At 57.1% G+C, this 26,245-nt stretch overlaps 6 protein-coding genes across 6 annotated transcripts; 2 read left to right on the top strand and 4 right to left on the bottom strand.

Annotated features, from left to right (window-relative positions):
* Nucleotides 1-157: 157 nt before the first annotated feature.
* Nucleotides 158-3,524, bottom strand: GUITHDRAFT_144640 (hypothetical protein; the record flags this gene model as incomplete). Its single annotated transcript, XM_005824883.1, has 8 exons — nucleotides 158-358; nucleotides 489-575; nucleotides 733-812; nucleotides 835-940; nucleotides 1,086-1,114; nucleotides 1,292-1,620; nucleotides 1,688-1,763; nucleotides 1,817-3,524. The coding sequence occupies 8 exons, from the start codon at nucleotides 3,522-3,524 to the stop codon at nucleotides 158-160; spliced, it is 2,616 nt and encodes an 871-aa protein (XP_005824940.1).
* Nucleotides 3,525-4,551: 1,027 nt separating this feature from the next.
* GUITHDRAFT_77641 (hypothetical protein) lies at nucleotides 4,552-5,475 on the bottom strand (the record flags this gene model as incomplete). The annotated part of the gene is made up of 2 exons (XM_005824882.1): nucleotides 4,552-4,862; nucleotides 5,136-5,475. Coding segments are annotated over 2 exons (651 nt in total), but the record flags the coding sequence as incomplete, so codon positions are not given.
* A 686-nt stretch (nucleotides 5,476-6,161) lies between these two features.
* Nucleotides 6,162-6,551, top strand: GUITHDRAFT_115929 (hypothetical protein; the record flags this gene model as incomplete). Its single annotated transcript, XM_005824881.1, has 1 exon — nucleotides 6,162-6,551. One exon carries the CDS (start codon nucleotides 6,162-6,164, stop codon nucleotides 6,549-6,551), a length of 390 nt encoding a protein of 129 aa, XP_005824938.1.
* Nucleotides 6,552-6,587: 36 nt separating this feature from the next.
* GUITHDRAFT_115928 (hypothetical protein) lies at nucleotides 6,588-20,561 on the bottom strand (the record flags this gene model as incomplete). The annotated part of the gene is made up of 21 exons (XM_005824880.1): nucleotides 6,588-7,217; nucleotides 7,460-7,723; nucleotides 8,034-8,234; nucleotides 8,572-9,003; nucleotides 9,108-11,081; nucleotides 11,369-11,626; nucleotides 11,790-12,186; nucleotides 12,361-12,638; nucleotides 12,743-12,826; nucleotides 13,023-13,133; nucleotides 13,712-13,960; nucleotides 14,160-14,294; nucleotides 14,566-14,613; nucleotides 14,662-14,794; nucleotides 15,111-15,288; nucleotides 15,492-17,081; nucleotides 17,619-17,907; nucleotides 18,151-18,272; nucleotides 18,608-18,789; nucleotides 18,850-19,022; nucleotides 19,071-20,561. The coding sequence occupies 21 exons, from the start codon at nucleotides 20,559-20,561 to the stop codon at nucleotides 6,588-6,590; spliced, it is 9,219 nt and encodes a 3,072-aa protein (XP_005824937.1).
* Nucleotides 20,562-21,825: 1,264 nt separating this feature from the next.
* Nucleotides 21,826-22,137, bottom strand: GUITHDRAFT_144637 (hypothetical protein; the record flags this gene model as incomplete). Its single annotated transcript, XM_005824879.1, has 1 exon — nucleotides 21,826-22,137. One exon carries the CDS (start codon nucleotides 22,135-22,137, stop codon nucleotides 21,826-21,828), a length of 312 nt encoding a protein of 103 aa, XP_005824936.1.
* Nucleotides 22,138-25,568: 3,431 nt separating this feature from the next.
* GUITHDRAFT_77586 (hypothetical protein) lies at nucleotides 25,569-26,213 on the top strand (the record flags this gene model as incomplete). The annotated part of the gene is made up of 1 exon (XM_005824878.1): nucleotides 25,569-26,213. A coding segment is annotated over one exon (645 nt), but the record flags the coding sequence as incomplete, so codon positions are not given.
* Nucleotides 26,214-26,245: the final 32 nt, after the last annotated feature.

The raw sequence follows: 26,245 nt of genomic DNA, 5'->3' as shown, positions 1-26,245 counted from the left end.
CAGGCCGCTACTGCCTGTTCCCTGCTCCGAGTCTCTGCGGTAGTACTACTGTATGACTGACAGGTTCCTCGGACCGGTGACGGGATTCAATGATTCAGTACTATCCCTGAGGCTACTTCACTGAGCAGTCTTCAGTGAGGTTTTCCCATCATGCTCGTCACATGTCTTTCCCCGAGCAGCAGGTGTAGCACACTCGATGTCCGGCCGCAGCCCCGAACTTTAGAGCGTCCATATCGGCAGCGAGACTCCTGTTGGCGTCAGAGCCGAAGAAGCGATCCTGCAGGAAGAGAGGAGGAGTGGCGAGGTACGCCTCCAGACGACCCTCCGACACGAGCCGAGGTAGCATCACATCGATGCCCTGCAGACAAGGTCGAGAAGTCAGGGAAGAGAGGGAGGAGGGAGAGGGAGGAGGGAGGAGGGAGGGGGGAGGAGGGAGGGGGGAGGAGGGAAGGGGAAGGAGGGAGGAGGGGAAGGACTGAGAGGCACACCGAGAGGATGGGCCACGCTATCTGTGACATCCTTTGGATGCCCTTGCGCGTGTAGAGAATGGCAGCTGAACAAGAGGGCTTGATGGCCTGCGAAGAAGTGACAAAAACGCGATGGAGGAGGGGAGAGCAGGAGAGGGGACAGGACGGGACAGGACGGGAGAGGAGAGGAAGGGAAGGGAGGGGAGGGGAGGGGAGGAAGAAGGGAGTAGACGAGGAAAGGTCTGGGGAAGGAGAGAAGAGCTACCATAGCGATGGAAGAGGAAGAGGAAGAGTAGCGGAGCAGTTCACAACTCTCAGAGCAAAACTCCAAATAGAGCAGATGGGCTGAGGAAGGTAAATCTTTCACCTTGACCAGACGTCACTCCTTTGTCCCTTCCCTTCCCGTCCCTCTCTCCTCTCTTTCCATCCTGTCCTGCCTTGTCTTCTCCTGTCCTGTCCCGTCCCGTCCCGTCCTGTCACGGTCCTGTCATGTCCTGTCCTGTCCTGTCCTGTCCTGTCTCGTCCTGTCCTGTCCTGGTATGCTCCCTCCATCCTCCTGTACACTGACTCTACCCTACTCCTCCTCGTCTTTCCCTCCTGCTCTTTTTCGAGTCTTACCGCGCGTTGTATGCGATCTCGAATCTTCTCTGTCACTTCCTCTCAGCATTGCAAGAGGCTGGGCAACAAGGGAAGAGGACTGAGGGAGGGAGAGGGAGGAACGAGGAAACAGAACAGAAAGGAGAGGGAGGGCGGTGAGCGGTGAGCAAGGGGGGGGAAGAGTGAGGGGCGAGAGGAGCGGGGGATACAAGGGAGGGAGAGCGGACCTGGCATTTCGAGAGGGAGGAGGTCGTCCTCTAGGATGATCACGAATGGGAACATCTCCTTCCTTGCTCGCTCGATGACAGACAGCTGGAGGGCGACAAGGTGAGCTCGGCCCTTGCTCCATCCGCACTCTCCCTCCACCTGATCCAGGGTGTTGGCGATGTAGGCTCTCACTGCTCCTCCTCCAAACTTGCTGCTGATGTCGTCAATCGTTTCCTTTGTGATCTTTCTCTCTCGCAGCAGCTGCGAGATGTCAATGTCTTGAGCCGGGGTGTTGCTGAACATGAAGAAGTTGCTGAAACCGGCTGATCTCAGCAGGGACTCCATGTGACTGTCGGGAACAAACATGTCATGACGTCAGGATCGAGAGAACACCAGCGAGAAGAAGGCACATGAACCTTCTCCTGTCATGGCGATGAGGTAAATTCATCACAAAGATCGGCCAATCGTGGAAATCTTGCGAGCCAGCATCATCTTGGTTGAAACTTGTCAGCCCGACAACGCCGCGCAAACATGACAACACTCACCTGACACAAACTTGCCTCCCTGGTTCAGAAAGTCGGTCATTATCTTCAGCTTCCCCTTCGCGTCCTCTAACCATGTTCGATATCTCCCAGGGTAGAACAACCACAGTTCGCTCCCTTCCTCCTCCTCCTCCTCCCCGTCCTCCTCTCTTTCCCCCTTATGCTTGACGTTTTCGACATGTTTTGAGATACTACAACCAGGGCTCCTGCTGTAGAAGGGGGAGAGAGGCCAGCCGTTGTCAAACGTACCCACGATCAGCGGGTGCAAAGAGGCAAACTGCTGCTGGGGACGACTTTGACGTTCCTGGGATGACATGAAAGTTGTCCTGAGCAGAGAAGACAACACGTTCCCCTGTCCGTCGAGCAGCGAGACGTTCAACGAGCACCAGTTGGCATACGGATAGCACAGGCTTTCTTGATCGAGCGCTACAAGGGTCTTTGACTTGTCCTTTGATGAACCGACAACAACCCACGAGCGCTGAGTAGACAAAGACATGATGTGGATCTCCTTTCCATCGGAAAGATCCCAATCTTGCAAGAACGAGAGGTCGAGGATGGAGAAGAGAAGATTTGAATCTTCTCCTCCAAGCTCCAACACTTCCGCGTTTGATATCCTCACTTCATCTCCCATCTCATCAACCGTTCCTCTCATCTCAACGCCAGACATCAAGTGCAAGTGCTGATCCAGCACCATCATCTCTAGCAGATCCTCCTCCTCCACACAGAACCCCGGCATCACCTGCTCCTCCCCCTCCTCTCCTCCAACATCCTCCACCATCAGCGGCATCTCCAGTGCCAAGTACGCCTCCATCTTCCCCGCCCTGATCAGCTGCGCCAGCATACCGTCCCTGCCGTTCAGCAGCAGGTGGGGGGAGAATCGAATCATCCTCCTCAGCTTCAGCATCCCCTTCCTCGTCAGCACAAACGCGGCTGACCTGACGGGCTTGAAGGCTCTGGCGAGCAGAGGACGGGCATCGCAGTACTGCAGCAGCCAGCAAGTCTCCCCCCGCACCTCCAGGAGCAGCATGTCGCTGCTGCTGGGAAGCTGACGCACTGCCTCCTGCACCGAGCCCACGAGCTCTGTGAGACGCAGACGTGTGTCCACATGGTCGCGAAAAATCCCCAGGAGAGGAGCCTTGTTTCTGATCCCCTCAGCTACCGCTGCTGTGAGGTGCAGGATAGAGCGGAATTTCTGAAGAGTGAACGGGCCCGCGCGAGCGAGAGCAGCAGCAGTGAGAGCCGTGTCCTCGACGAAGCCTTGCTCCACCAGCACCTTCATGCACTCCTCCATGCTCCCGCAGGCGGGAGGCGGAAGTAGTTTCGAGTCCTCCAAGAGAAAGCTTCGGGAAGCATCGCTCCCTTGCAAGACGAGGAGAGGGAACGGGAGGGAGAGGAGAGCTCTGCTCCTCCACTCTCTCTCCCTCTCCGATCGCTTCCTTCCCTTCCTCCCAAGAAATCTCGACGCCCTCCAGTGCGCAGCTACCGTCCATGACTCCCAGTAGCTCTGTCTAGGTCGCCAAATGCTTTCAGGGGACAGGAGTTGACAATCACAGTCTCTCACGCCCTCCCCCCTCGCCTCCTCCTCCTGGAGAGATCTTCCTCCTCTTCGTCCTTCTCCCCTCTCCCCTCCTCCTCTCCCCCTGTCCGTCAGCAGCAGCAGCAGCAGCAGCAGCAGCGACAGCGGACGGAAGCCTCGACATGGACGATGCATTATGTAGCAGGATAAGTAAACTTGCTGGTACTGAATTGCGGGGGGAGGGGTCGACTGGTCTCCACCAGCACACAAATCATTTCCGACCACCTTGAGATGTTTGACGGTTGAATGTTCATCAGGTCAGTGCCGCAAGTTCACAGAAGATGTCTAGGAGATGAGAGAGAAGTTAACATAACACAAACCAGTTTACATGTAAACATTAGGAGTTGACACTACAGACCCTGCTGCTGCTAGACAAGAAGAGGCCTGTAAAAAAATTGCTGTCTAGCCCGGCCCATTTAGTGGTGATTCAGATGTCATACGAAACATCCTTGCGGGACTGTTGAGTTTTGTGCCTTTCATGCAGCTCACCTGATGGGAAGGTTCGGATCTCAAACATCTCCATCTGTACGATCCTCTTCCTCGCAAGGCATCGAGCGACAAGAGCGACAACTAAAACGAAGACGACCCCGCTCACAACCAGAACGATTATGTAGTCCGTCATGCTGAGCCCCTTTGTATCCCCTCCAGACACTCGCTTCACACTCTTGCTTGCTGGAAGGCCGTCTCTCTCCAGCTGCGCATTCAGCACTTCCTTGTCCACGGTCAAGCTGCTGTCGTCGTAGGACTGAGGAACCTTTACCTCCGTCAACACCACTATCCCGCTAGCTAGCAGCGCCCTGCCTGGCCTTGTCCGACGGGCGGAGGCCTCTTTGACCTCCAAGACGTTCACCAGGGATCGATCAACACGCGCGGCTGCGGCGAAGCTCGCCTCGTACTTGTCCCTGATCGCCGCGAACTGCTCGAGAATCAGCTCGAACTCGACCGCGAAAATGACTATCTTGATCGGCCCTGGGGTGGGAGCCAGCCTAGTGCAGTTCGTCTCGACCGTGCAGGGCTGCAGCCCGGGCTTCACTTGGATCAAGGTGGGCCAGCTGCTGTCATAGCAGGGGATCGGGTTGTCCTGTATGTCCAGGTAAGAGATCTTCTTAAGTTTGTCAAAGGCTCTGGTGGCGACACAGCTGATGGCGTTCCTGTAGAGGAACAACTTCTGCAGGCCCTCCAGCCCGTCGAACATCCCCGGCCCCACTCTTGTCAAGGAGTTGTTGTAGAGGTGCAGATCCTGCATGCTCGAGAGCTTGCTGAACACTCCTGCCTCGAGGTCGCTGAGACGGTTGTTGTCAAGATGAAGATTGGAGAGTCTTGAGAGCCCAGCAAAGGCTCCGACGGCGATCTTGATGATCTTGTTGTTGTTCAGATGCAAGGACCTCAAGTTTCGCAGCCCATCGAAGGCACCAGCTCCAAGACTTACGATCTGATTGTAGTCGAGGTGCAGCTCATACAACCCCGAGACCTCTGCGAAGGTGCCCGCTTGTAGATCAGAGATCATGTTGCCGTCCAGATAGAGCTGGTATAGTCTTTGCAGCCCTTTGAATGCCTTCGCTTCTATGGTACTGATTTTGCAGTTAGAAAGATACAAGGAGAACAAGCCTGACAGTCTGCTGAAAGTCTCGGCCTGAAGGACGGTTATCGGGTTGTTTACGAGCTTAAGCGTCGACAGAGACGAAAGCCCCTGGAACATGTCTGCCTGCAGCACGCTGAGCTTGTTGTTGGAGAGGTATAAAGTACTCAGTTGCGTGAAGCCATCGAACGACCTTGCGGGAAGCGTAACAAGCTCATTGCTGTCCAACGAGAGCGTTCTCAGGTTCCAAGCTCCGTAGAAGGTGTCTGTCGCAAGGTTTGAGAGTTTGTTGCCCGAGAGGTATAACGTGCTCAAGTCTGAAAGCCCATCAAACGTTCTGGCCTGGATGGTTTTGATGCCCTTGGAGCTCAGAAACAAGGAGGTACAGTCGTTGGCACAGCTTCGCACCCGAGAGAGAACCCCGGTGTCTGAGATCTGGAAGGAGCAAGAACCACAAGGGACAGACTTCACAGCCTCAGCCTGCTCCAAGAGCAGCAGCGTCACCATCCCGAGCAGCGCAAGCCCGCAGGCTCCTGCCATGATGCCGATTAGGAGCTGGCGGGCCGTCCAAAAAAAGAAGTGGTCCGATAGGTGGGGATGGTGTGGGACCAGGGAACGAGGGGGTAGGGTGGGGTAGGGACTAGGGTAGGTAGGTCTGTAGGGGGCTGGTAGGCTGGCTGGTAGGTGGGTAGGTGGGTAGGGGTGGAATTCCACTGATATCTGGCAGGCCCGATGCAGCCTGTGCTGGTTGTATTTTGGACATATAAAGTCCAAAGCACCACCACCACCACCACCACCTCCTCCTCCTCCTCCACCACCACCACCACCACCACCACCACCTCCTCCTCCTCCTCCTCCTCCTCCTCCTCCTCCACCACCACCACCACCACCTCCTCCTCCTCCTCCTCCTCCTCCTCCTCCTCCTCCAACATCGATACAACTTGGATCGTCCTCTTTCAATCTCTCTGCGCGTGCCGCCCTTCAGCATCCACTCCTCTCTTAAACCCGTGATTGCCTCCGTCGTCAAGATTCGTCCTCACCTCAACCTCTTGCTTCTCGTCCCCTCGCTCATCCTGAAGCAAGTGACTTCGGTGAACGTGCTGGTTTTACGAGCTCCTTCTCTACCTTTCCGTCCTGTAGAGGTGAAGCCTTGTTGGACTTCACCTCCTTTCGTGCGAGCAAGACTGCTGAGCATGACAGCGGTTGGATCCGAGAACCTTGGCGAAGTGCATCTGGATGAGGCGGTGGAGGATGCATCATCGGTCAAGCCAGAAGTCATCTCGAAGAAAGATGAGCGGCTGCTCTCCGAGGAGGATAGGAAGCTTGCAAGGAAGAACCGAAAGCTGGCGGCGAAGGAGCAGAAGCAGGCGAAGCGGCAGAGCGGCAGGAAGAGCTGCGAGCGATGCGAGAAGCAGGAGTGCGAGGTTCTGATCCGGTGCAGCTGCAAGGAGTGGCAGGGCTGGAGGCTCGTGTGCGGGAAGTGCTGGAAGGATGTGAGTGGCGGAGTACCTGACGGGGACCTGGACCACCCGGACTACAGGTATGGAGGGTTGTGGAGGTACCGCAAAGGGGAGAGCGCGTGAGAGATAAGATTTACAGCAGAGTACAAGAGGAGAGGACTACAAGTAGCTGTTGCGAACTTGGCTGATGCTCTTCTGCGTGAGGTAGGAGGACCGTGCCTGCAGCATCTCCTTCTCGCGGAACGCTTCCTCCGTGTGGATCGAGCCTCCCCTGGGGGAGTAGATGGACTTGGCCACCTTGCTGTACTCCTCGCTCGAGCCCTTGCGCTCCAGCACTCGCTCCTTCCCAACCGCCTCCATGCCGGAGAAGCTTGTGTCTGCAGCCCTCCTCCTCCACTTCACTTTGTCCCAGATGCTGCGGGTCACCTGGCTGATGACTGGCCACTTCACTTCGTGCAGCCACATGTGGTACAGCTCCTGCCATGTGCACACGATGGCGCCGTCATGCTGCCGCTCCTTGGGGAAGTTGACGTCGGGGAGCTCGACGACGAGGTTGTCGATGTCAGGGATAGCTCCCTTCCTGCTCTTGTAGCTGATGGAGACCTCGAGGCCTCGTTGCCGGAGGCAGGAGAGGAAGCGGACGTCGTTGAACTCAATGTGATCGCGAGCTCTCAACTTCATCTCCTCCACGTCCTTGTTCGTCCTCGCAACGAACCTCGACCCTTCGCCTGCGGGGAAGATGAAGCTTGCTTCCTCGTAGAGCCTTGCCTTGCCCTCCCCGTCCCGCACCTGGCAGCCACGAGACCTTCAACACTTGGAAGGGAGGGATAGGTGAGCAGGGGCAAGGGGTTGGCAGGAGGAGGAGGAGTAGGAGGACGTCAAGCAGCACGAGGATAAGGAGGAGGAGGACAAGAAAGAGGACGAGGGTGAGGAGAAGGGGATCGAGGCGAACGAGCACAAGAAGGGCGAGAGGAGGAGGGGATCGAGGCGAACGAGCACAAGGAAGGCGAGGAGGAGGAGAAGGAGATGACCTGATCCACTCCTGCGAAGGCATCGACGCTCTTCCTCCTCGTGGCGGAGGAGACGGAGAAGAGGTTGGAGTCGTCGGTGAGGGAGGGGCGAGCAGACTTCTTGACGACATGGTAGAACTGTCGCTTCTGCTCAAGGAGGACGACCTTGCGGTTCTCCTTGTCGTACAGGTACAGGGGGAGCCCCTCGTGCTCCCACTCCCTCAGTCCCTGGTTCACCTTCCACTTGCCGGGGAAGAAGAATGTGTAGATGCCATTGTAGAGGTCCTGTGAAGGGAAGAGAGGAGAGGGGAGGGGAGGAGGGCGGGCGGGCGGAGGGATGGAGGGAGGGAGGCAAGAGGATGCAGGGTGAGGAAGGAGGGGGAGATAGAGGAAAGAATTCAGTGCCATACAAGAAGAAAGGAGGTAGGAAACGGAGAGAGGAAGCGAGATAACGGGGAAGGAAAAGATGAATGGAGTAGGAGCAGAAGTAGCCGCCGTCATGAAAGGAGGGAGAGACAGGGAATGAGGGGAGGGAGCAGAAATGGAGGAGGGGAGGGAGAGAGGAAGCGAGGGAGAGAGGAGGAGATGAGAAGACCTCGGTGATCTGGATCTTGATAGGATAGATCTCAACAGAGAAGAGGGAGAAAACGACTTGATCTCCCTCGGGCTTGGCCAGCTGCTCGGCATGCACAGAGAGCATGGCTGAGTCGCTCCTGTTGAAGAACTTGTCGTCGACGAAGTTGAAGTCATCCTTGCTGTAGAGAGGTCCGAGCACTTGCCGGAAGTCGGCGTTCCACTGCAGATCCGATGTGTGAGAAGAAGGACGGCAAGCGTAGAGTGAGATGGGAGAGGAGTGGGCGGAGAGTGAAGCAGCAGCAGGAGCAGCAGGAGCAGCGGCAGGAGCAGCGGCAGCAGGAGCAGGAGCAGGAGCAGGAGCAGGAGCAGGAGTAGGAGCAAAAGCAGGAGCAGCAGACGACGAGGAAGAAGTGTGGGTACCAGCAACAGAAACAAGAGCAGCTGGATAAAGCAAGTAGGGGTAGAAGGAGCAGAAGGAGGAGGATGAGGAAGAGAAGCAGGAGGAGGAGGAGAATGAGGAGGATGAGGAGGAAGAAGGGGAGAATCTTGGGAGTCACCGGGTCCTCGAGCAAGCTCTCGATCTGTAGGAAGGAAAGGCGGAACGTGTAGTCGATGGGAACCCCAAGGGCCACGTTGTTGAGCTGGGAAAACCTCACCCCCCGGATGGACAGGTTTGCTATCCGCTTCTCCCTCGGCCCTATGAGCCACGACCCCCTCTTGACCTGCAGCGTGATCCGCCCTATCCTGTCCTTCTGCTCCGACGCCTCCGACGCTGTGGTCAGAGCAGTGATCTTCTTGGAGACTTGCGCGTACCCCTCCCTCTTCTCCGCCAGCTGGTTCCCCAGCACGAACTTCTCCTTCTCCTGCTGCTTCCAGATGGCCCTCAGCTCACCGTCCTGCCCCCGCGCCTCCGAGGAGATGCTTAGCTGCTGTCGTTCGATGTCGGCGTAGCGGTTCTGTAGACTCTCAATCTCCTGCAGGAGGCGCAGCTGGACGACAAGGTAAGAGGAGGAGGAGGAGGAGGAGGAGGAGGAGGAGGAGGAGGAGGAGGAGGAGGAGAAAGAGTAGTAGTGGTACGAGGAGGGTTCCTTACCTGGTCCTCCTTCATCTTCTCGAGGTCAAGCGCCACCTGAGGCATGAGCTGAACCATATGCCGCATGTTTCTCGTCTCCTCTGCCATGAACTTGTCGGCCGACACAGGCGTCATCATGTCCTTGAGGCAGTTCAGCAGGGGGGGAAACTGGCTCGTGTCCGTTGCCAGCTTCAGGTTGAAGAACAAAACCTCAACCTCCGACCCCGCCTGCTCCCCAGCTGACTCCTTGGGAGCGTTGGTCTGCGTCTGGCTCCCGATGAGGTCGGTCACAGCCTTAGAGAGCGAGAGGGACATGGCAGTTCCCGTCGGGTCCGGCCGGCCCCTCTCGTCCAGCCCCTCGATCGACAGGACGGGCTGGAGCAGGTCGGCACCCTGTTCCTTCGTCCTCCACACCGTCGTCCCCCACCTCTCCACGATGCTCGACGGCTCTCCCCTCCCAGCGGACGCGTCGGCTTCCCGGTCCTTCTCTACCACGAACGCCTGCAGGTTGCTCATCTCCAGCAGCCTGATCTCCGTGTCTGACTTGTTCCCCTCCCCTCCCACCCCCTGCCCGGACGAGAAGTCGAAGTAGAGCAGCTTCATGGTCCCGCTCTCAGCATGCACGATGACCCTCTCAGCTCCCGACCCGGGCCCGGCCAGCTCCCCCGTCTCAACCCCGAGCTGCGCGTCCAGGAACTGCACGATCCACCGCACGTCGCACCTTTTGGGCATCTTGTTCTTGAGGAGGGCGATGGAGCTGACGATGTTGGAGGTCGTGCTCCTGTCCTCTCCCCGCGGGGAGGTGAGGATGGAGGTAAAGCCTCGCTCCCCGTCCTTCCCCTGGCTCGACTCGACGTACGCGCTCGTCTGCAGCATCGACGTCTTGATCAGATGCTCCACCAGGCTCACCCCCGCCTCGCTCTCCAGCATCGCTGCTGAAGAGGACGAGGGCTGGGCCAGAGCTGGGGAGACCCTGGCCTCCTCATCCGAAGTCATCGTGGAGGGGGAGCTCTCAGCTGGGGGCGAGCTGGAGCAGTCGATCACAGGGTACCTGCGGCTGACGTGGGAGCGGGTGGCGAGGGTGTAGAGGACTTGCCAGTCCCTCATGATCTCCCGGATTTCGCTGGTCCACTGGAGGCAGAGCCCCCTCAGAATGAGCTTGAAGGAGGGGTCCTCGTTCCCCACCATCCCCTGCTCCTCCTTCAACTTGGCCCGTCCTGGCCTCTGGCTCCCCCACACCTTGCTCCAGCTGTTGCTGTCCAGCTCGACCGTCTGCTCGGGGACCACAGACTCGCGGATGCGGTAGAAGGTGGGCGAGTCCTCGAAGTGAGGGGACTGCGGGACCCGACGGATCAACTTCTCGTCCATGAGACTCTGCCCCAGCACCACCGCCTCCTCCCTCGAGCTGCTCCAGTTCTCCTGCAGGCACCAGTCGACGAACTGAGTGCCCAGGAAGACGCGGTGGTAGACCTTGAAGCGGTAGGTGTGGTCGTGGATGAGCCTCGCCTTCACCAGGCTGCTGAGCACCTGCTGGAGGGAGGAGACGGAGAGTTGGGCAGGCTGGGGAGACTGAGCTGACCTCCTGCGTTGTCTCCAGCTGAGGATGCTGTGCTGCCTGAGCAGCCACTGGTGCATCTCAGCTCCCTCTAAGTTAGACGGGTCTTTGCTCAGCTTTGCTTCCATGCTCCGAGTGATCGACGCCGTCCTGTTCGTCCGCTGCGGCGACAGCGAGTCGACCTGCGACTTGCCCTTGGTCTGCAGGGATTCACCGGAGAGGAACTCGACCTCGACTGCAGAGGCGATGGGATGAGCAGGAGAGACGGTCAAGTCTTCTCCGACGACGGGAGGGAGGGCGGCGACGACCAGGTTCTTCATCCTCAGGGAGGTATCAACCGTCTGCCATGACCCGGTCGCGTTCTCCAGGTCGTCAACCGCGTCCTCGTGCTGCTGCTCCCCGCCGAGGCTCAGCGACGATCGCTCCACCCTCGTGTTGACCTGCGAGATACAAGTGAGATACAAGTGAGATTCGCGAGATACACGCGAGATGCTGGGGAGATACATGTCATCCTGTGAGACACAATTGAGATACAGAGGAACAAGTTGCGAGCAAGAGCTGAGAAAAGCACGTTGCTGACTTGGGGAATGACACTTAGGGAAGGAGACTGAGGGAAGTGTGTTGAGGCACGACACAGCACGACAGCAGCTATCTTACTCCCATCTCCCCTCCCTCTTCTCTTCCTCCCTCCTCTCTCCACTCCTCTCCAGTCTTCCCTCTTCCTCACCTGCAGACTCTCCCCAGTGAACGCCAGCACTGTGCTCTTGGCTGCGGCAGCCTCCCCCGCAAACTCCCTGTGCTCTCCGACGTAGAAGCAGTCGAGCTCCAGGTTCTTGCTGAGCAGCATGATGTTCATCGCCTTGACATGCTTGCCGAACGAGCTCTTGACGTTCGCCACCTTCCAGCACTTCCCGCTCCTCTCCTCCACCTTCCCCGTGAATCGGATCACGGGATCAGCGTCCATCTCGAACGCAGACATGAACGCCTGCAGGGCTAGTCAGAGGAGGGAGGGAGGTGAGCAGGGAGAGAGGGAGGGAAGCAGCAATGGGGAGGGAGACAGGAGAAGCAAGGAAGGCAGAGGAAGGAAGGGAGAGGGGAACGAGGGGAGGCAGGAGGGATGGAGCTGGAGGAGGGAAGGAGGAGTAGACCTTGAGCCATCGGATGGTGTTGAGATGCAAGACGCTGTGAGCTGCAAAGGTTGACAACCTGGACGTCAACGCGAGCGCGGAGGAGCGGAACGACCGGAAGGTGTCGAAGTTCGACCCCAGCACCCCGCCACCTGCCTCCTCCCCTCCCTCCTCAGCTTCATCTTCCCCAGCTGGGTGGCTGCTGGGGGCGTCCCATTGGCTGTCGTCGACTGCCGAGATCGCATCCTCGAACTCGCTGATTTCCGACGAGTTGCGCGAGATCCTGTCCGGATAGGAGGAGGAGGAGAGGTGAGGAGGAGGGGGCGGGGAGCCGCTCCCGTTGGCTCTTGTCATGGTCTCGGAGACCATCTGGGTAAGATGATGTTCGAAGGGAGACCCGAGGCAGTTCCAGTGCAAGCTGTGAGGGTAAGAGTGAGGAGTAAGAGGGGGAGGGGGAGGAGGAGAGGGAGGAGGAGCAAGAGGAGGAAGGAAGTGCAGAGGAAGGAAGGTGGAGCAAAAGGAAGGGAAGCAGGAGGGGGAGGAGGAGCAGAAGAGGAGGGAGCAGGAGGAGGAGCGGACATCCTTTCGTCACCTGACTGTGATGTTCATCCTGACGGCCTTGAAGAAAGGCTTGCGCAGCAGCATGTAGCTCGCCATCTCCTTGCTCATGCTCTGAATCGCCCACTCGACCATCTCGACGTCGATGTGGATCCTCCCCACCCGCTGCTGCTGCTGCTGCTGCTGCTGCTGGCTAGCGGTAGAGGAGGAGGGTTTTGCCAGGGGAGAGACGATGGAAGGAGACGGTGAGGGCGACGAGCACTCGTAGGTGATGGTAACTGGCTCAGCTCGCATCTGAAAGCATTGGCGCGCCTGATGGGGAGAAGAGATAAAGGTCAGATATACAAGGTGTAGTCTTACTCCTACTCCTGCTCTCTGCTCTTTGCCCTCTGCTCTCTGCTCTTGCTCCGTGTTACCTCGTAAGGGTTCTTGTCTGAGAGGAGGCGGAGCGAGGCCTTGTCCATGTGGAGGTCGCAGCTGCCGTGCAGGAGCATCCTCGCCTGATGAGGCAGCGGAACATCACGAAAGATGGGGGGGGTGACTAGAGGAGAGAGTAGGGAAGGAGGAGGGGCATGGGGCGAGAGAGGAGGAGGGAAGCAGATGCATTGAAGGAGAGTGAAGAGGAGAAAGAGGAGCAAGGAGGGGAGAAGGTAGCGGGAGGAGCAAGGAGGGGAGGGGGAGGAAGGAAGGAGATACCTTGTCCCAGGAGCTAAGAGGAGGACTTGGATCCATCCCAGGGGGGAACAGGCAGGAGGCGACCATGCTGATGATGCCGATGCCGGGAACATAGCAGGGACCGTACGCAACCTGAAGAGTCGATGAGATGCGAGAGGAGGAAGAGGAGGAGCAGGAGCAGGAGGAGTTGAGGTCCAGTAAAGACGAGAAGGACCCTGATAGAAGGGGGAGGGGGCTTTCCGGAGGGGCAGTGCAGCGGAGGCGGAGGAGCGGGAAGGGGAGGAGCAGGAGCAGGAGCAGGAGCAGGAGCAGGAGCAGGAGGAGCAGGAGGAGCAGGAGGAGCAGGAAGGGGAGGAGGAGCAGGGGGGGGGGCGGGGAAGGAAGAGGAGGAGGCTCAAACTCGCCTTGGGCTCGCAAATATTGACGTCAAGTTGCATCCAAATCTTAGTAGAGGCGAAGGATTTTGGGATGCGGACAGGGGGAAATTCAGGATGAATTTGCTGCAGAAGTATCAAACCTAGGATGAGAGGAGAGGAAGGGAGGGGAGAGGAAGAAAGAAATCGAAGAAAGCTTTGGGCTAGAACGATGGGGATGGCGGCGAGGAGGAGGAGGAGGAGGAGGAGGAGCAGGAGGAGCAAGAGCAGGAGCAGGAGCAGGAGCAGGAGGAGGAGCAGGTGCAGGAGCAGCGGGAGGAAGGCAAGCAGTCGAACCTTTTCAACGACAGTCCTATGAGTAGCAGGGGCGACCTCCTCAGTAGCGATGATGTATCCCTTGAGCTGCTTCCCTTTCTTCCCCGTGACGTTGAGGGAGGAGGTGGCCAGCAGCGGCTCGCTGTAGTCTCGGATGCGCACGCAGACGCTGGTGGCTGTGAGCTGCTCGACCTCTGCGCCGACAATCATGTCGAAGATCGGCCACAAGCCTGACTTCATGTTGATGCCGGAAAGATCCAGCGCCTCCACCTGCTCTCGGTGAGAAGAGTAGATGAGCAGATGCGGGAGGAGGAGCAGGAGCAGGAGCAGGAGCAGGAGCAGGAGCAGGAGCAGGAGCAGGAGCAGGAGCAGGAGCAGGAGCAGGAGCAGGAGCAGGAGGACAAAGATGGTCAGAAAAGAGCTGCTGATAAGGAGGATGGGAAACGATCCTGAGGGGGGGGAAGTAAACCTGTTTCTCGAGGTGGGCAGGAGGAAGAGGTTTGAACTTGGCAGCGAGCGAGCCGACGGTGAAGTTAAGGAGGGGAGGAGGATCTCTGAAGTAGTCGCAGAGGCTGAACTTGTCTACCCGCTCCTTCCAGCAGCGCTGCCAACAGCTTGTCAGACGCCATCCTTCCCCTCCTCCTCCCCCCTCCACCCCGCCTCGTCCTCATTCTTCTTCTCCTCCCCCTCCCTCTCCTCCTCCTCTTCCCCCACCTCTTCCTCTTCCTCCTCCTCTTCCTCCCCCTCCTCTTCGTCCTCGTCCTCGTCCTCGTCCTCGTCCTCCTCTCCGCCTCCTCCTCCCTCTCCTCCTCCTCTTCCCCCTCCTCTTCCTCTTCCTCTTCCCCCTCCTCTTCCTCCCCCTCCTCCTTTCTCACCGACTGCATCTCCATCGTCCTTGCCCGAGCAAGACTCTCGAGCTTCTCCTTGAGGAGGCGTCAGAGCCTGAGGAGCAGCAAAGGTCGCGCTCTCACCGCAGCCTGAGCAGAGAGCTGGTTGCCTACGACTTGCTGCGCCAGCTTCTCCTCGAGGATCGCTTCTCTCCTCTCCCTCTCCCTGCTCTCGTCCAGCTGCAGGCGGTAGAAGGCGCTCATCCAGACCTCGAACCTACCAGGCCATGAGCATTTGGAAGATGAAGGGAGAGGAAGGAAGAGGAAAAGGGGGTGAGGGGGGGGGCGGGAGGAAGTAGAGGAGGAGAGGGGAGCGAGATCAGAAGGGAAGTAGAAACGAGAGCAGAGGGGCAAAGGGACAGGGGGTGAACAGAACGTGAAGGAGTAGAAATAGGGAGTAGTAGGAGTAAAGCAGGATCAGGAGCAGGAGCAGGATCAGGATCAGGATCAGGATCAGGAGCAGGAGCAGGAGCAGGAGCAGGAGCAGGAGCAGGAGCAGGAGCAGGAGAACGAGGGGAGGAGGAAGGAAGGACCGGTCGTCTTCGACTCTGATGGAGATGTTGGAGATGCTGCCTCGGAACCAGGGGAGGGCAGGAGGGAAACCTGTGACCTTGTGCTTGTTCTTCTCTGATCCCTCTGCCTCCTCCGCGAAACTCTTTGCGAGCAGCAGCAGCCCCTTCATCACGAGCAGGACGTCGGACATCACTAGACCTGTTGACACATGTCAGCGTCAAGCAAAGATGTCATGTCATGTCATGTCATGTCATGTCATGTCATGTCAGACAATGTTTGACAGGCTCTGATGCGTCAGCAGGGTATGATATGAAGTTTGCTCTAATGCTGACAACCTCCTCCTCCTCCTCCTCCTCCTCCTCCTCCTCCTCCTCCTCCTCCTCCTCCTCCCGTCAGCTCACCCAACTCCGCAGCAGCCGCTCGCTTGTCAGCATCGGCCGGCTGGTCCTCCCACCTCCCTCGTAGCCCCTCCTGCCGTCCGTGCAGGGTAATGTTGGCGGGGAACGGCACGTTGACCTTGAGGTCGTCGCAGTGGAACACAACGTCCGGCCCTGCGTACTCCGCCTTCTTGGCGCTTGCTACTTCCAGAGGAACCATTGCCCTTAGCGCCGTCAACTCCACAATCTTATCGTGCGCTATGGACGGCTCCCTCGCCTCCTCCTCCTCCTCCCTCACCTCGTCTTCCTCCTCGTACTCTGCGTCCCACACCGAGCCACGGAGACGATACGCGGCGAACTGTGAGACGCGGCAGCAGAAGAACCACTTGAGGAGCCTGGCAGCCTCCTTGTCGACCACAACCCTCATCAGGTCGAGACGCCAGCAGGCCATGCGCAGGGCGATGATGGCGCGGGGGCTGAACTGCAGGTTGACGATGACGTCAGCGAGGCTGAGGGAGAACTGTTTGATCCCCAACTTCTTAAGCTTGTCCTCCAGCGCACACTCCTCCCCGTCCTGCTCTCGTCCGCTGTGCACAGAAGTCCACTCAGGCTTGTGGGGGAACATGTCCTGCCTCCGACGGATCTCCAGAGCCTCTTTGACGTACTGCAGCAGCAGGATCAGCAAGGAGAACTGCACGCTGGACTCCCAGTACACTCGCACCCCCCTGACATCCACAGACAGCCTCCTGCTCAGCTGGCAGGTGACGCTCTCCCGCTCCTGGTACGAGTCTCCTCGCACGGGCTGGTCGTTGCCGCTGTTGCTCTTGTACAGCTCCCTCCAGTCCTCCGCGCTGTCCTCCAAGCGATTATCCACCACCGCATCCTCCGCCCCCAGCTGCAGCTGCAGCGATCGCACGCTCAGCAGGATATGACCTTCCTCCTCGGCAGTGCACTGCTTCCTCCTCTTCTCCTCCCTCCATTCCGACTGCAGTTCGTTGTCTCCCTCCTCCCACGATGGCACCAGCAGACTGTCTGTGCCAGCATGCTTCTCCCGGAACGAGACGACGATAGCTGACCTCCTCTGACATCCCCTCCTCAACACTTGCGGGAAGTCGACGTCCTCGTGCGAGAGCCGGACTAACAAATTCTTCTCCTCGTCCTGCTCCACAACCCCCTGCAGTAGGCAGATGCCAAACACTCCTGAAAGATTTCGTCTCTCCTCCTCCTCTTCCTTCCCTTCCTCCTCCTCCCCCTCCCCCTTCCTCCTCTCCCTCTCTCTCCTCCTCAACGGGCTCCTGCCGCTCTTGCCTTCCTTCCTCGCAAACAGCTGCGACTCCCGCAGGAGAGGGCAGAGCTCGGAGCACACCACCAGCCGCACGTTCTGAAAGTGGATGCGGAAAGGAACAGCAACGTCCTTCTCCTTCCTCTTCGACTTGTGGGACCTGCCGCTCCTCCCCCGCTGCAAGGGGAGCACAGCCTCCAACAGCATGCTCATACTCCTCCTCTCTAGCGACACGAGGATCCCGGACACTTCTCCTATCGCCCTCTCCTCCCCTAGCGGCTCCGGCTTCCCCTTGAGCAAGCCCTTGAGGTGGACGTAGAGGGAGCAGGTCTCTATCTCCAACAAGGAGTAGGAGACAAGCCTCCCTCCTCCTCCTCCTTCACCACCACCACCTCCACCTCCACCTCCACCTCCACCTCCACCTCCACCTCCTCCTCCTCCTCCTCCTCCTCCTCCTCCTTGCCATCCCGATACTGCAAAGTTGATGGCGTTTAGCCGCAGGTCGATCATGGAGACCGAGGAGGAGACCTCTCCTCCTCCTTCCTCCTCCCCCCACCCCCGGAACGGCTCGGCTGAGTCCCTGGGGTCCAGCTGAGGGGTGGAAGCATCGGCAATCTGCAGGAGCAACGCATGATATCGCTCTCCTCCTACCGCTGCGGCATCATCAGCGTCAGTGAGGAGGAGGAGAGGAGGAGAAGGAGGAGACGGAGGAGGAGGAGGAGGAGGAGGAGACGGAGGTGGAGGAGGAGGAGGAGACGGAGGTGGAGGAGGAGGAGGAGAAGGAGGAGGAGAAGGAGGAGGAGGAGAAGGAGGAGGAGGAGAAGGAGGAGGAGGTGGTGGTGGTGAGGGGGGAAGGAGGGGGGATTCACCGCTTGGAGGACAAGGCCTGCCGCAGTCGAGGATGAAATCGACCGGTTCTCCTTTGCTCATCCTCAGCCTCACCCTCCCTAGCGCGTGCTGGAGGACGAAGCTGAAGTTGAGCCGAGGATCGCTGCCGCCGGGATCGGAGGACGGCTCGAGGACGACATCGTTGCCGTCGGACTTGACTCGGCTGAAGAGGAAGGAGGAGGAAGCGAAGGAGCTGTCGGCCATGAGCTCTTGCTCCGCATGCCTCTTGATCATGTCGACAAAGTCCAGGGTGCTGAGGGGGAGGGAGGACTGACAGAGGGAGCGAGAACGAGAAGGAAAGGAAGAGAAGGAGGAGGGAGGAGCACGAGGAGGAGGAGGAGGAGGAGGAGGAGGAGGAGGAGGAGGAGGAGGAGGAGGAGGAGCAGGAGCAGGAGCAGGAGCAGGAGCAGGAACAGGAGCAGGAGCAGGAGGAGCAGGAGGAGCAGGAGGAGGAGCAGGAGGAGGAGCGGGAGCAGGAGTCATAAAACGAGTCAAGAGATAAGGATCAATCACCTCAGTGACAACTTCAAGTCTAGCTATGTCAAGAGAAGGATGAAACGACGGTCTTAGGTCAACTGCATTTCTCCATCTCCCCTTGACCTCCGGGATTACCAGCGAGGCTTCGAAATCGATACCTAGCAACGATGGTCAATCCCTCCATCAACAAAGCTCTCATCAATATCACACGAACCGTCATTGTCGTCTTATATCATCATCATCATCATCATCATCTCCATCATCTCCATCATCATCATCTCCATCATCATCATCATCATCATCTCCATCATCATCATCATCATCATCTCCATCATCATCATCTCCATCATCATCATCATCATCATCTCCATCATCATCATCCTGCATGGGCAACTACAAATTCCCCCATCAACCACCAGTCATCGTGTCAACGACAGGACCTCATTCCACCACCAACCTGAGATCTGCAGAGAGTGCAGTGTCTCGTTCTTACAGCTCTCCGACACTTGTAACCGCAGCATGTCTGACAGGACCACCTGAACCTGGTGGACGCGGTGATGTTGGTCCCTTCCCTGCTCTCCTCTCCTCTCGTCCTCGTCCTCTCCCTCCCCTGAGTCCACCAGCAGGATCTCGCGGTCGATTCTCAACTCCGACATCATTTCCTTGTCGTTGTGGCTGCGCGACAACCAAAACAATCAACGGAGGCAAGGTATGTGAGATGAAAGTTTCTCCCACCTGCTCAGCTCTACCTTGAGCATCACTCTATCGTTGTTCATCATCCCTCGGTCAAGCTTCGAGCTCTGCATGGCAAGAGCAAAGGAAATCGTCTCAAACTTGAAGGAGATGCAGTCGGGTAGCAGATGCATGTTCTGTTTCAACTTGTTGACCATCATCGCCGGTGTTGTCTTCTGCAACCATCATTGTCAGTCTCTTTGCATCCCTGGCATCGCAACCACCTGTCCTCCTCTCTTCTGCTCTGCGCCGGCAGTCAGCTTGCTGGCCCCGGCCATGTCGGCCTGCATCCCCATGGAGCTCGAGCGGAAGAGGCTGCGTGCGACTGCCGAGCTTGTCCGCCTGACAACGTCGGGGCTGTTGAGTGTTTCCATGATGGAGAGACGGGCCCTGCTCGCGAGACGAGAGCCGACCTTCTTCACCAGGCTCTCCTCCTGTCCCCGCCCGCTCCTCCTCATGAGACTTTCGAATCCGAGCCGAGCAGGGGACTGAGGATGTTTCAGGTATGTCGAGGACCCTGACGAGACCTCTGCTTCTAGGCCTGCCTGCTGCGAGTCTTCTCTCTCTATCCTCGATAGCGACAGCATCTTCCAGTTCTGATACACATTCATCGCCCGTAACACAACGTCGCTGTCACATGACACAGACGTCTGGCCAACAAACACACTCACGCACTTCAACGAGGCTGAGGAGATGGTGATGGAGCACTGAGCGCCTACGGTGAAGCTGTTGATGAGCAGCAGCCGTGTCTTCATCGATCTCTTCTCATCTGCACTCTCCCAAGGACGATGCAGGTTGGTGAACATACCGAGGGTAGAGCTGCGGACGCGTTTGCTACCCACACTCTTAAGGGGGAGGATATCTCCTTCAGCCTCCTCGATACCGTCGAGATGTCTGCCGTTGCGCGAGCTGTCCCCATCCTCCTCATGCCAGACGCTGATCTTCTCAGTTATCATCTCGATCGACATTCGTCTGTCCGGCCCGTCCTCCGAGAACAGCGTCAGCTCCTTCATGCTTAGAATGATGCTGTCCATGCCAGGGATCTGTAGCACTACATTGGCGTCTATGACGATGAGCTCGACCCAGGAGGCAAGCATCCACGCGATGAAGCGAGAGAGGAAAGGCTTCAAGATCCCGATCACAAGTCGCTTCATGTCGTTGATCATCCCACCGGACCTGCTCTCCTCCTCCGCGGGCGCCTTAGCCTTCTCGGCAGCCTTGGAGCCCTTGGCTAAGGCCGAGAGGTTGACTGTTCCTCGCAGCTCGATCCCTCGCAGGATCAGCGCGAAGTACTTCTTCCTCCGGGATTCTTTGGCTTGGAAGTACTTGGTTGACAGGACAATCTCCTCGAAGTATAGCCTCGACCCTTGCTCCTGCTGCAGGAAAGGAACCGGGTCCTGTACTGTGACCTTGCGCAGGCGGAGGAATGCCATGGAGCCGACTGAAACTTTCAGGAACCTCCTTGCAAGGAACGAGATAAAGACTCCAAGAGCAGGAGGCATGATATACTTGATGAACACTCCTATCCCAATGACGAGGATCAGGATGGATTGGTACCCGTACGTCTGACCGAAATCCATGAGGTGGACAATGAAAGCGTTCACGTATGAGAGGACGAGTTCTGGCCTCCCCACAAGCAAGATCAACGTTGGGAGGAACCAGTTCTTCAACAGCCAGAAGAGCACGGTCTTGGGCAGCGAAGACGACATCGCCATCCTTGCCTTCCCAACCCTTCCTCGCAAGGTTCCAAGGCTCCTCAAGTCAGAGGATTATCCTCCCATTCCCTGAAAGCGCATGGATGTGTACAACCCTCGCATGTCTGGCATGGTCAAGGATGTACTCGTCTCATCCTCTACCTCTACTCATGATCGCTGCAAGGGAACCAGCACACTGCCCCCCATTGCTCCACCCCGAATTGAAAGAGCACGCAGTACCCCTACTCAATACCTCTTGGGGACGAATACGAGTAGGTGGGGTGGTCTGTACACACAGTTTTCAGAAGTTGCCGCTCTTCTGCCTTTGCTTGTCCACAGACTCATCAGCTGCCTGCTGCTCGCTCCTCACTTCTCTTGCTCTGCTCCCTCCTTCCCCTCCCGTCTCTCCTCCTTCCCCTCCCGTCTCTCCTCCTTCCCCTCCCGCCCTCCCGCCCTCCCGCCCTCCCTCCTCACATTGCCAAGTTTCGTTTCTGGTTACTGAGCTCGGTTAAAAGTTGGACAACAGAGTTGAACTGCATATTGAAAGACGCCATCAATTATGACGTAGAGTGATAACGTTACAACGACTGAGGTCAAGGCCTGCAGACAAGGTAGAGGGAAAGGTAAAGAGAGCCCATTCGTACAGACAATCTCCCTGGGTTCAACACAGAGGCAGTTACGAGATGAGGAATGAGGGTGAGAAAGCTGCTGCAGGCATGTTGAGAAGACAGTTGGATTATAAGAACTTGAAACGACGAACAATGTTCATTTAGAAATTCTTCGAAGCTTACATCTCCATCTGATCCAAGGCACAATGTCGCAAATCACGATGCATGATGAGTTACGAGGACCCTCTGCCATCACTAAAATCAAATGACTGACAGGACGGCGTCTAAAGAAATGCGATAACAGGATTTGAAATGATTTTCCGCAATCAACAAATTGTTTCACAACTATTGACAACAAGTTCGAACCAAATATCAGAGCCCGGATAACTATGACACGCAAGGACAAAACTCATCTCACCATCAGTAACATTCAAAGGTGTTGTGCAGGCTTCAACGTGTAACGTTTGTACTAGCATTATCAATTAGGTCACATCTCTGCAGAAATGCACATTACGTTCAAGGGTATAACTAGGACTAATCAATATATGAATAGATTAGAGTCATGAGCAGGAGCCGTGCTGAGATCGAATCAGCATCATGCGCACCAGCGCCAGCTCTGACTGGGTGTTGAAAAACACCAGTAGGACATTGGGATGACGATTGGTCCTCCGTTGCATTTATCCTCCGAAACCGTAGAGGGTACGTCCCTGGCGCTTGAGAGCGTAGACGACGTCCATGGCAGTGACGGTCTTCCTACGAGCGTGCTCGGTGTAGGTGACGGCATCACGGATAACGTTCTCGAGGAAGACCTTGAGGACGGAGCGGGTCTCCTCGTAGATGAGTCCGGAGATACGCTTCACACCACCACGACGAGCGAGACGGCGGATAGCGGGCTTGGTGATGCCCTGGATGTTGTCACGGAGAACCTTCCTGTGACGCTTGGCTCCTCCCTTTCCGAGACCTTTACCTCCCTTGCCTCTGCCGGACATGGCGCTTGCTGCTTTGGTACTCTCCCCTTCCCTCCCTGCCCCTTTTGAACCCTCCCCTCGATAAAAAAACAACGAAAACAGGGAGTACCCACCCAGTCCTCTAAGTAATTCTATTGGGGGATGAGAGGGTGGGTAGTTAAGTCAGTTTTTTTAGGTTGAGGTCCTCGCGCCGTTGGCTGCCGTCTAAGGGGCCCGGGGGTTGAAGCGAAAGCAAAACAAGGTCTAGGATTTGCGGCGAACTTGAAGCAAAACAAGGTCTAGGATTTGCGGCGAACTTGAAGCAAAACAAGGTCTAGCCGCTGAGCCTAGCAAAACAAGGTCTAGCAAAACAAGGTCTAGGAACCCCACTTGTTGGGTTTCTCCTCGTCCTCCTTTAGGGCCTGAAATTGAAGTTACGGTACGGAACTCCCCGGGGGGAGTCCTTTGTCGATTAAAGGTTAAACAAAGTGGTGCCAGTGCGGCAAGTGGCAAAAGGCTTGGCCGGCCCGGGCCCACAACTCATAACTGAGTTGAACCGATCGGAGGTCCGGGAGTACGGTCCGCATGGCCCACGGCCCACGGTGAGCTCCGGCGTGCCTGCGGCGGTCACGGTCGCGCCGCCCCCCGGGCCCCGGCCCTGCGACCGGCACAGGCTGAGACATTGAAACTTAGTTGCCGGGTACTGCGGGGCGGCGGCGGCCCGGGCCGGCCCCCGCCGTGCCAGCCCCGGGCCCGGGCCAGTGCCGCAGTGACTCAGTGAGCCTGCGCCGCCGGCGTCCGTCCACCGGCCGGGCCAAACCGGTGACCGGACAGTGAAGGATGTACGGGCCGGGCCGCGGATACACTGCGGCACTCAGTGCCGCCCGGCCAGGTCAAAGTCTACCAAGTACTATCAATAAACATACTGAAAGCATTCTAAACCTTTCTTTTACCTCAAGTAACCCCAAGCATAATTATTGAAAGTACCCCTGGTCATGGATACTAGTCTGAAGTATATGTGTGATGTTTGTAGTATATTGATAGTTGCGCAAAAATAGTGAGCAGGCCAAGTTCTCCCAGCTCACCCTCTCCCTGCCGCTCCCTGCTCAATCGACATCCTTACTGGGACCTCCTCCTCCTCCTCCCGCGCTCTACTGGTAGGATACAGAACTACTCTCCTCCTCGCCTCTCCTCCTGCTTACTATCCTTTCCTTATTAAGATACTTCATCTGATCGATATCGCAGGGCACATTGGCTGTTTGTTTCCTCTTTCTCGACAAACTATCCCATGCCCTCTGAAGGTGAGAACCCCACAGCCTTTGCAGCTCCGAAGTTTGGTCTCAACAATCCATTCCCACCCGTCTCGTTCGAGGTTCCTCAATCTGATCCCAAGAAAACATCGAAACCAGGTGATGATGATGAATATATTATTGTGTCCAGATGTGCCTCGCATGACAGAGTTGAACCCTAGGAGCTCTGGGCTTCGGAGCTTCACCGACATTCTCAAGCTCTTCAGTTTCTCCATTTGGAAATGATCACAAGTCTTCCCACGTTTCTTTTGGTTTCGCGGCCTCCACTACAGGGTCTGACACAAGCTCTTCACCCTCGTCTCCATTCGTCTTTGGAGCGCCAACAACGTTTGGAGGAGCAGGAGGACCAGGCGGAACCACAGGGCCCTCTGCCAGCCCTCGAGGATTCTCCTTTGGAGCTCCTCCATCAGGCTCTGAGAAAGGGACAGGAGGGTTTTCAAGCCCTGCTGGCTCCAGCAAGCTTTCGTTTGGAGCTCCTGCATTCGGCACTGGAGCAACATCAGGGAGCCTCTTACCAGCTCCTCTGCCTCTCCTCCGTTTACCTTTGGAGCTACGCAAGCCTCTTCTCTGTTTACCTTTGGAGCTACGCAAGCCTCTCCGACCTTCGGAGGCTCGTTTGGAGCGGCAAGCTCTCCCACACCATCCAACGCTTCAAGTTCGCCTGCCTTTTCTTTCAAAGGCCCTTCCTCTTCTTCTGGAGCATCGGCATCGGAAAGCCTTTCCACCAGCTCCTCTGCCTCTCCCTCCTTTGCCTTTGGAGCTCCGCAGGCGTTTTCGGCGTTTGGAGGCTCAGGAGGGTTTGGAGCAAGCTCTCCAGCCTTCGGATCACCCGCATCCCCACCAGCCGGAGGCTTCGGAGGCTTCGGAGGCTTCAACTTCAGTAAGTCCGAGCAAGAGCCTGCTGGTCACGGTCAGAGAGCTTCGGTTGTCTTCTCCTTCGGTTCAGGTGCGAATGTACTGTCAAGGCTTCAAGAACTGAATGTATATGATGACTTGACAGGTGCACTTGCAAGACTATCAACAGACTGCATAGTAATTCTTTGTGGGGTTTCTCCTAGCTGCGATCTCAACGATCTTAAGAAATTTCTTGAGAGCTGCAACGTGAAACAACTCTACGATGAAATCAACGACCCGATCTGGGATAAGTCTGACGTGCTCAAGCAAAGGAAAACGTGCTCTATTCACTGCTCCTCTTCGGACAAAGCAAAGCAGTTGTGCGAGAAACTGAATCTCAAGATGTCCAAGGACATTGGCATTCAGAAGTATGGCTACAAGCTTCAAGCAGTTATGAAGAATGACATCCGAAATGTCGATTGGAACAACTTTGCATCCAAAATCGTACAAAACATCTTCGAAGGGCTTGTAACGAAGAAGTTTGTGGATCAGAGCTGTGAGGTCCAGTGCGGGAGCGTCCTGGTCAAAGTGACCTGCAAAGAATATCACCAGGAATGGATGGACCTCTGCGTCGGAGACAAGCTGAGAGTGCAGGCCGTGCTTGACGATGCCTCTTGGATCGCTACAGACGCGCAGCTGATTCTGAAAGCTCAGCCCGACAAGGACGAGGGGCGCATTCGAGCCTACAGGCTGCAGATAGCCCTGATGGAGCTCGCACCCAAGACGTTGAGAAGTTTGTGGAAGGAGGGTTGGAAGGGCAACCATGGTACCCCTTGGAGCTCCAGCGGGGGTCAGACCGTCTACAACAGAGTCTGTACAAGAAGAGACTTCGAGAAGATGGTTGGCAAGGAAAGCATGCAGAAGATCAGATGCGGAGACGTCGACCATTGGGACATCACCATCTTAGCTCGGCTGCTGACAGACAGCGCCAGGTTTGTTTCAATCAAGAGATCGCAGCAGCACAGCATCGATGCTCTCCGAAGGCTGCGAAACTCCTTCGTGCACGAGGACTTGTCGAAGAACACGATGACGCAGAGAGAGTTCGACAAGAAGTGGGATGACCTAGTGAGCCACCTGTCCGAGCTCAGCTCGACCTTGAGCCTGGAAGAGCAGAAGATGATGAAGACGAAGCTGGAAGAGATAAAGGTCCAGGTGATCGATCAGAACAAGATCGAGCAGATCAAGAGTGAGTTCATGGGGCTGCAGTACCAAGTGCAAGAGATGAAGGAGAACATGGCAACCAAGGCCTTTGTAGAAGACCTGTTCAAGATGCACCTCCAAGACAACAAGAATGACGTCTTACTTGACAATGGCGTCACCTATCAGCTTGAAAAACTAAACTGCCTGGCCAAGGGGAGCATGGGAAAGGTTTACAAGGCCGTCTGCACAGAAGATGCATCCAAGATCATTGCTGTCAAGATCTGCCTACCCAACGGCACAGTGGACCGGAGCAAGGAGGAAGCGAAGAACTTGTCCAAGATCGAGCACAAGAACGTTGTGTCGTACATCGGTGTCGGAGAACATCAGGGGTACGTGGCTATTGGCATGTCCTTGATAGTAGGCCAGGGGTACGACGAGTACCTGCAGGCCGACGGGCCCCTGCCCTGGAAGGCAGCAGGTAGCGACATGCGGCAAGTGATGGAGGGCATGAAGCACGTTCACAGCCTCGCGATCCTCCACCGCGACCTCAAGCCCTCTAACCTCATGAGAAAGTCCAACGGCGACGTCATCATCGTCGACTTCGGCCTCTCCAAGAGCTCCACCAGCGCCGTCACGACTATGGTGGGGATGCTCGTTGGTACTCCCGCGTACGCCAGCCCCGAGCAGCTCCAGGGCCTCCCTCCCTCCGCATCCTCAGACGTGTTCGCCATCGGCGTGATCCTGTATGAGGCCATCGCCAGCAGGCTGCCCTTCCCGATCGACGGGGTTGAGGCAACGACGTCAGG

This window comes from Guillardia theta (genome assembly GCF_000315625.1).
Source record: "Guillardia theta CCMP2712 unplaced genomic scaffold GUITHscaffold_89, whole genome shotgun sequence".
Classification (NCBI taxonomy): domain Eukaryota; class Cryptophyceae; order Pyrenomonadales; family Geminigeraceae; genus Guillardia; species Guillardia theta.
This window is presented reverse-complemented; position numbering and strand designations above follow the sequence as displayed.